At 38.6% G+C, this 8,711-nt stretch overlaps 1 protein-coding gene across 2 annotated transcripts; it reads left to right on the forward strand.

The window, feature by feature from the left end:
* Nucleotides 1-521: 521 nt before the first annotated feature.
* Nucleotides 522-8,686, forward strand: LOC102204468 (erythrocyte band 7 integral membrane protein-like). 2 transcript variants are annotated; one of them, XM_005725607.2, is made up of 7 exons: nucleotides 522-769; nucleotides 2,095-2,204; nucleotides 2,446-2,518; nucleotides 4,912-4,994; nucleotides 5,138-5,341; nucleotides 6,644-6,778; nucleotides 7,330-8,686. In XM_005725607.2, the coding sequence occupies exons 1-7, from the start codon at nucleotides 709-711 to the stop codon at nucleotides 7,516-7,518; spliced, it is 855 nt and encodes a 284-aa protein (XP_005725664.1). In that variant the 5' UTR covers nucleotides 522-708; the 3' UTR covers nucleotides 7,519-8,686. The 2 variants fall into 2 exon arrangements, with proteins under 2 accessions (XP_005725664.1, XP_005725665.1); XM_005725608.1 differs by lacking the exon at nucleotides 522-769 and adding an exon at nucleotides 802-830.
* Nucleotides 8,687-8,711: the final 25 nt, after the last annotated feature.

Consider the following 8,711-nt stretch of genomic DNA (forward strand, 5'->3'; position numbering starts at 1 on the left):
GTACTCTTAGATTTTGATCCACTATGCAATGCCTTCATTTTTTTCAGTGCGACAGTCCCAAACACATTGTCAGTGCAGTGAAAACATACCTGGATAGAAGAAACTCACAATGGAAGTCGATGATGGATTGGCCTCCCCAGAGCGCGGAACTCAACATTACTGGCATCATCTTGACAGAAAAATTTAAAAAAGGAAGTCAACATCCAAAGGAGAGCTCTGAATGTCCAAGAAACTAGGAGAACTATTCCTGAAGACCACTTAGAGAAAATACTGGAAAGCTTTCCTGAGAAAGTTCAGACTGTGAAGAATGACTGTGGTCACACCAAATATTGACTTTCGAGGTAATTAGAACAAACTGTGTTCACCTTACTCTGTTTGTTTTGCCGAATATATTTAAACATTTCTTAGCAAAACATTAAGAAATGAGAAGTGACTCCAGACGTTTGTATAGCATGAACAATAGTGAACTGAATATGAAACTTCCTCGTTCTCTTCTCCGGGTGGTTTTTCCTATGTTTTCTACAGTTATGGGGTCTTCCAGGACGTGGGATGGAGCTGGTCTCAGCCACGCCCCCTTGCGTCAGATTACTGCAAGTAAAAACTTGGGTAAACGTCACCTCGCACTAACTGGCTGTCGCCCATAGTGAATCAATATATCGCTATCATTTCCTGCTGTCACTGTTATTTATTTATTATTTGGCCGGGACTATGGCTGACGACAACGAAGATGCTGAAATGAAACGAGCCCGAAGTCGCGAACGGCAGTTAGGTAACGGCTGCTTAATTTTCTACGCCTTTTACTGATAGCTGGACAGAGATGGCTTCATAAAGTCAGTGAACTTTGGCCCAGCCGAGTTATTTGGCTTTTTCTTTAAGTCGGCACGTAGCTGAAAGTTTTACTTTTAGATTAGCGTGAAATTTCTAATTAAATGTTGGTAGAAGTACATATTTTTTTTAGCGATCATTACTTAAAAAACGAGCTAGCTAGCTCTGACCGTTAATAAGCCGTTAATAAGTTCCACTCACACCTTAACCGTCCAGTAATGTTTTACAAGACAGTAGCGTTCAAGAAACAGTATTAAACCACGTAACATACATGTTAATTACTGTAAAAAAAAAACTATTGTAAGTTAAGTATAAGCCGTTCATGGCATTCTGACTTCTAATTTTGTCTGTTGAATGGATTGACAGAAGTAGAGAGCTGATTTCTTAATTTGTTTGCGTTACATGTTTCAGGTTATCAACAAATTTTCAGATTAGATAAAGAAAACCACAGCAAACGCAAAATGCACTTTCCATTTATGTATTAAGGGGGAAAAGCCATCCAAACCCTACCTGTCCTATGTGAAAAAGGAATTGCCACCTAAACCTAGTAACTGATTGTGCCACTCTTACAATCAAGAACTGCAGTCAGGTGTTTGGATGACTGGCCACATGTGTTTCACACAAAAAAAGCCTTTTTGTTCAGCATTGTGTTTTTTCCTTGGCACTCTTGCTGATATCCTCCTTATTGTTGATTCATGAATACTGTTCGTTAGATGTTGTTTTATATTCTGTTGTGACCTCGTAGATGAATCGTTGATGTGCTCTTCCAGTAAATTTGGTAGGCAGCCTCTTCCTGGGAAGATTTATTAACATTACAAGTTCTCTCCATTCATTGATAACGTCTTTCAAAATGGTTTGCTGGAGTACCAAAGCTTTAGAAATGGAGCACTTTCCAGAGTGATAGATTGTCAATCACTTTGTTTCTTTAGATTGTGGCATGTTGCATTGTTTTTTTGTTTTTTTTAGATCTTTTAGCTTACCTGCTTTGTCAGACAGGTTCTATTTAAGGGATTTCTTGATTCAACTATTTGAAAGGCTGAAAGGGGGCAATTACTTTTTCACATAGGGCCAAATAGATTAGGATTTTTCCCTTCCATTTTACCTTTGAAAAATAAAATAAATAAAAATAAAATCTAAAATATAATTTCTTAGCATCTAGAAGAATATACATGCAGATATGTCCAAATATACAAGATTCACTATGCATTAATATATTCTCATAGTTGGTACAAACCAGTTGAAATCATGCTGTCTGTCTTCTTTCCCCAGCTTTGGAGAACCCAAACACTGACATTGGCTTTTGTGGCAGGATTCTGGTTGGGCTCTCCCTCATTTTCCTGCTGATTACTCTGCCCATCTCCATATGGATGTGTATTGTGGTCAGCTACTTAAATTACAGTGCTATTTGTTTTATTTTAGAAACACCTTTTAAAAGCTGGTGACGCATGGTTGTTTACCATTCACCCAGATAAAATGCATCTTTACTTTACAGGAAAACTCATTTCTTTTTAAAAGTAGCATGCATAAGAATACCTCCATATCTAGCTGCAAGAAAAAGAAATTACTCATACTTACTTACATATTATATATGACCTTGGGGTTGTTTTTCTCTGTATACAGATTGTGAAGGAGTACCAGCGAGCTATTATTTTTCGCCTGGGGCGCCTTTTGTCAGGAGGAGCCAAAGGACCAGGTAAGAAGTCATGTTTTATTTCTTTTTCTCTTTTTATTACACCATTGTGTTTTTTTTAAAAATAGTCATCTAAATATACAGTTCCTTTATTGAAATGTTAGTAGTCTTTAACTCATAGATAATATATTTTTCATGCTCAGCTGTGGTTGCATGGATCATCATTCAAATGTCCTGACATTTCTTTGCAAATGTCAGTTGTTGGACATTTGTTTAAGTGTTTCAGTGGCTCACTTTTAGCTACCGTAATACAGAGCTGCTTCAAATGGGCGGGAGGAGAACAAGCACTAGTCAGTGTCCTGTTACCAGCGATTTAGATTGTCCGTTATTTTAGATGCAGTCAATAAATTTAATATTGATTACTGCTTTTATTGGCAGACTTAATGACATCGGTTGCTATGGCAACCCAGAAACTCAAGGAGGAAATGCACTGTGATAAAGTATACAGGGCTAGGAAAGTGGCATATTTAGTTTAGATTTTTTGCCCCCGCATTCCACTAGATAGTTTTCAATTAAACCTTTATCAGCTGAGCTTTAAATTGGAGGGTTTTTTTCTTGCATTAAATTCAGACAAACAGTGTAGGAACCTTCCAATCGTCACACAGCTGACCACAGTCACTGGACTGATTGACCTAAACATAAATTTTTCATATATGATGTGTATTGTTGAGTTACATTTTTTTCCACCCTTTGTTTTGTAGAGCACACCAGTTGTTTGGTTGCAGTTACTTTACTACAAAAACCTCTAATTCTATCAGTCTGCAAGGGAGCGCAAAAAGTTACATAATGTATATCCAAGTGTCATTACAGTGTGGTTGTTAAAATGCCGGCGTGAAGAAAGTACTGATTAGATGTATGATCCGTTTTGTTCATATAGCAAAGTATTGGGCAAATTTTGCACCCTGATGATGGCACCAGATGACAAAAAGAGTCATGAAATCACAGAAGCAATTGCTGTTGATTCTCGGGGCATATTAATGCGTGTACCAAATTTCATGGAAATCCACTTAATGTTTTTTTAAACAACTCGACTCAAAGTCGCAAAAGCCAACTTCATTTTGGGGGATCACAGAAACATTACCATGCATCATCTGGTAACCAAATGTAGTGCCAATTCCTCCAGTAAATCCTGAGGATTTCTCATTTGGGGGGGGGGGGGGCACGTAATGTGTGTTACTTACTATTTTGTGACAGTCCATAGTGTAGTTTTTGAGACACTGATTGACAGTCCAATATTTGTGTTGTTAAAACCATGAAAAAAAAACCATAGGAAGAATCAAAGAGAAGCATGGGGGCAGTGGGTCCTGTTGTGTTGTGTTTACAAGAGCGTTTTCTTCCTGCTGTTGGGCAGAATGACACAAGGCATGTCATAGCTAAAAATTAAAATGTGATTTTTTTGGTAGGCTTTATAGCAACAAGACCACAGACAAAGTGGGCATGGGTGCAGGTTCACTCAGGCCCCACACAGGGGCCCGAGGGAACCTGCACCCACAGAGCTGTTCAAGCGCTACAGCATATTTTTCTGAATGCCTTATCCATGCGATCAGTTATGTAACTTGTGTTTTGAATGGCAGCAGATTTGTTAGAAGCATAGAAGTAAAAAATACAGACTCCCACGAGGTACAATTTGCATACACCTCACAACTCACTGTCTCTTTATCTTTGATTTCTTGTTGTACTAGATCTAAAAACCAAGCAGTGTCCTCTCAAAATGCTGAAACGTGGCTCCTCAGAGAGCCCCGGGCTTGAGTTTATGACAACATGGGGTTAATAATAGCACCTGCAACCTGCAACTCTTGGCTTCTCTATCTACGGGCTCACAAAGAAAGTTTACTGTAAAATCTTTCATTCTGCCTGAAACTGAGATTTTTATCGATAAACATGCTTATGTGCATCACAAGATGTTTTTCAGACTGTATTAGACCAACTGGGACCTTTTTACTTGTCTGACTGAGAGTGCTTCAGATTTCATGGTGGAAGTGGCACGGGGAGACTGTTGTTATCATCATTGCCCCTCCTGAACAGATGTCTGTGATCTCACCATTTAAATTTACAATATCTTGACAGGAATGGCATCCAACCACTCTCTATCCGGTGTGGTGTTAATGTTTGCTAAATGATTGCACACCTAGCACATGTCTATTTCACTAGTATTGTTTGATGCACTAATTCAATCATAGTGACTTGAAACAGGCTAATGAAAGCTGCAAATATCCACGGCTTTGCCTTGCTGTCAGTACAGCTGCAGTCTCATAAAGCGAGAGCTTGACTTGGCCTCCTGCCAGGATCTCATTCATCCTGGTCTTTTCAAACATTTGTGAGGAAGCTTCCTCATTATTGTGTTTACTGTAGCGTTAGTCTTTGTTGAAACTATTTGCATTCTTGTGATTTCACAGGCTTGTTCTTCGTCTTGCCGTGCACTGACAGTTTTATTAATGTGGACATGCGCACCGTCACCTTTAACATCCCACCACAAGAGGTACGACATGCACCCTTCCAGTTACATTAAGCAGATCACTTTCACTGGAATTCAGCTCATGTAATAATAACTGTGCGTAGTTATTTTATTTGTAGTTTTTTAGCTTATTACACAGTATTGTGTAAACACTGTTCTTCTCTCAGGTTTTGACCAGAGACTCTGTGGCAGTGTGTGTTGATGGCCTGGTCTACTATCGGGTCCAGAATCCTACTCTGGCCGTGGCTAATGTCAGTAATGCAGATGCTGCTACGCAGCTTTTGGCCCAAACCACCCTGAGGAATGTTCTGAGTAACAAGAACCTGGCAGAGATTCTGTCGGACTGTGAACACATTGCACATTTTATGCAGGTAAACTCCTTCAGCTTTTCTCTTAGCTGTAACTGTGACCCCAAAACATGCAAGAAATAATTATATACTTCCAAAATTTACTTCTTTTTTTTTTTTTTTTTTTTTACATCGTTTACATTGTCCAATAAGCCTTTGAGCTGTCACTCTAAGGGTGTGTCCAAGGGTATGACCTTACACATTTGTTATATGTGGTATATCCAAAAGGTATTCCCTCATCTCTGTGAAGTCCTTCTGTCTCTATTGGCTCATTGTTAAGGCATTTTGAGATGCCATCTTGCTCTGAGCCTTGTTTACCAGGTGCATAATGCAGCTGTCACCCGAACTGTGTGTTACTGTTAAACTAACAAACTGCTGTAAACTGAGTGAAGCTTAGCTAATCCCATGTTTCTATGACGAGTCCAGCTTTTAGTTTGCTTTAGAATTTAATTATTTATTTTTTCCATTAAACTTTTACTTCCAGTTTATGCTGAGCTGCTGTAAATGATTAAATATTTATTTCTAATTCAGAGTCACAGAGACAGTGATCAGGAGGTACTTCAGGAAGTGGACAAATGTCTGTGACCACACCTCTTACTCGCTGAATTCAGCAATGCCGTTGGATTGTTTAGCTGGGTTTGGCCTGCGCCTCTTACGTCCACTTAAGGGAAATCTCACTGCTTCAGCTTAACAAGACATTTTGGACAATTCTATGCTTCCAACTTTGCCTGGGGAAAGACCTTTTTTGTTACATACTGTGCCCTAGTATACAAAGCAAAGTCCACAAAGGCATGGTTGGATGAATTTTGTGTTGAAGAAGCTGACTGAAAGTCCACTGAATACCACTGGGATGAACTAGAATGGAGTTTGTGAGCCAGGCCCCTTTGTCTAACACTGGTGTCTGACCTTACAAATGCTCTTCTGGATGAATGGGCAAAAATTCCCACTGGTAAATCTTTGTAGCAGTAACAGCTTCCACTCTCAGAAGAGTTGTATAATCATAGTATGATCAACAATGACCAATAGACACTTTTTCATGAATTCTTTTGCTCATAAAATGTAAAAATAGACATGCAGTGTGTGACAGTGTGTAGATGTAAAATGTGTGTCTGTTTCTCTGCTTTGTGAGAGAAACGTGTCACCACTGTCAGCTCCATCTGCTGGACAGTTCTGAAAAATGTAAAACTTTGAAAGATGAGGGACATCCTTCTCATTCATTTAAAAACTTTGCGATAAAATCTATTGTTGTTGAGGGTTTTTTAAACATACGTTCTATTTTTACAGATGTGGTACTACAAACGGTATATTGCATGGCTGTCTCCTCAGGTCACTCTGGACAATGCCACAGATGACTGGGGAATCAAAGTGGAGCGGGTGGAGATCAAAGATGTGAAACTGCCCCCTCAGCTACTGAGAGCCATGGCATCTGAGGCTGAGGCCACCCGTGAGGCCCGAGCCAAGGTAAGGCGGTTCTACATCTCCATATCACTGTCTAAACACAAGTCTTTTAAGGGAAATGTCTTCGAGGACCATCTGAGAGACGAAATGCTGCAAATTAGCAGCAACTGAATTTCAAAATAAGAGAAGTGGATTGTCTGGCCATTCATTTCCTAATGTGTGGGAAACACTGACCTATTTTGAAAGTATTCAAATAGCACTCAGCTTTTTGCCTTCCAGTTTCCTGTGTCCATCTTTTGCATTTATCGATTGTTGTTATTTTTCTACACTTCAATTTCATAAAAAGGAGAAAAAGTAACATTGGGAGATTTATGTAGTTTGTAAGGTTACATACTGGTCTAATCCTTTTAAACAATAGGTTATTGGAGATTTTAAAAATTGGTTTAAAGGAGATTTACAAATAAAACAAGAAATCTATCGCAACCCAGAAAAAAGGAATTCTGCAAGATTTTGTAATAAGAATAGTCGTAACTGTGGGTGTAGAGGCTTCTTCCACTGGGCTGTGAGATCAAGGCGCTCTTTTCATTTTCTTCCCTCCTGTTTCTCCTCTTAAGGTGATCGCAGCAGAGGGGGAGATGAGCGCATCGCGGGCGTTGAAGGAGGCGTCCCTGGTGATTGCAGAGTCTCCGTCAGCCCTGCAGCTGCGCTACCTTCAGACCCTGAACACCATCGCTGAAGAGAAGAACTCCACCATCATTTTGGCACTTCCACTGGAGATTTTGCCGAAATTCATCAATACATGAGAAAGTGTCTAAAAAAAAGAAAAGAAATGCACATACTCCCAGCATGCATCACTGAGCACATATACATGTGTAATCAACTTCATTGCCTCACCGTCATTACATCTGACAGCAGCCAGCTTATTTTCACATAGGTTTAATTTATAACTTCTTTTTATTTTTTTCCAACTTTATAATCAAAGAAAAAAAGTGACACAATCTAGGGTATCATCTCCTAGCCCACAGGCCTTCTTTGAGAATTTACCCTTTATTACAAACCTGTGAAATTTAGCATATTCTCTGTTTATCAGAGCTGGAGTTGAATATTTGCTTTGCCTCAGGTGCTCTGGCAGCTGCGGGTAGCTTCAGCCAGCAGTGGCAATGCCCCGCAGTCATCTTGGTGTGTTTGCCAATAAATGACCACTGATTCAATATATTATATAACATATATATAATAATATGTAGTATGAGTTTTTAGTCTTAGCATAACCTTTAACTTGAAGTTGTATTTATTTAATTGAGTTTTCTTTAGTTTTTGTTTTAAGTTGTTTATTTATTTATTTATTTGCAAGTTTGTTCATTTAAAGCTTCAGAAAGTGTCCAAGTATCAGGAAGCTGAAAAAATGAGTTATAATTGATCATATTCTTTCTTTCAGCGTGTAAATATTTAAACATGTTTGAATTTATATATTGTGAAAATGACACGTTCTGTTTTAATCTGTTGTTCTGCTTTCCTACTTTTAACATAAGTGTTTGGACTGTTTGACCAAGAAGTGATTTTTGCCTACAGCCACATGTTGTTGTTGCCACACAGAAGATTTCTTTGTTAGGAAAGGGAAAGGTTGTTCGATTTTACTTTAGTAAGTCGTATAGGTTTCTGTTGTGGTAACAATAGTGACATTTAGGGAATTTTGATACATATGGAAACACAACCAGTGGACAACACTGTGCTGCTGTGTTCTCTAAAGACTGTTTGATTGATTGTTGTCCAGTTTACCAGTTTTCATTGTAATTTAAATGAATTTGTTTCTGTAAAAAAAAACCTCAGACACATGAATGACTTTTTGAAGTTTCGTTCAGGATTAATGCCTGTGTTTGCTTTGTTGTTGTTTGTAGCACACATTCTTTTGTGCAGTATGATTTGATATGATTTTATTTTGAGTTAAGTGTATATGACTAAATAAATCTGAAAGCATGTTTGTGTTGATTTTTTTTCT

The sequence above is a fragment of the Pundamilia nyererei genome, unplaced genomic scaffold (genome assembly GCF_000239375.1).
Source record: "Pundamilia nyererei isolate P.nyererei 1_Seehausen unplaced genomic scaffold, PunNye1.0 scaffold00016, whole genome shotgun sequence".
NCBI classification, from domain to species: domain Eukaryota; kingdom Metazoa; phylum Chordata; class Actinopteri; order Cichliformes; family Cichlidae; genus Pundamilia; species Pundamilia nyererei.

Coding starts and splice junctions, on each gene's coding strand:
- LOC102204468 (XM_005725607.2), top strand. CDS start 709: ATGGCTGACGACAACGAAGATGCTGAAATGAAACGAGCCCGAAGTCGC. Junction 2,519..4,911: donor AGGAGGAGCCAAAGGACCAG/GTAAGAAGTCAT, acceptor GTGATTTCACAG/GCTTGTTCTTCGTCTTGCCG. Junction 6,779..7,329: donor CCCGTGAGGCCCGAGCCAAG/GTAAGGCGGTTC, acceptor TCTCCTCTTAAG/GTGATCGCAGCAGAGGGGGA.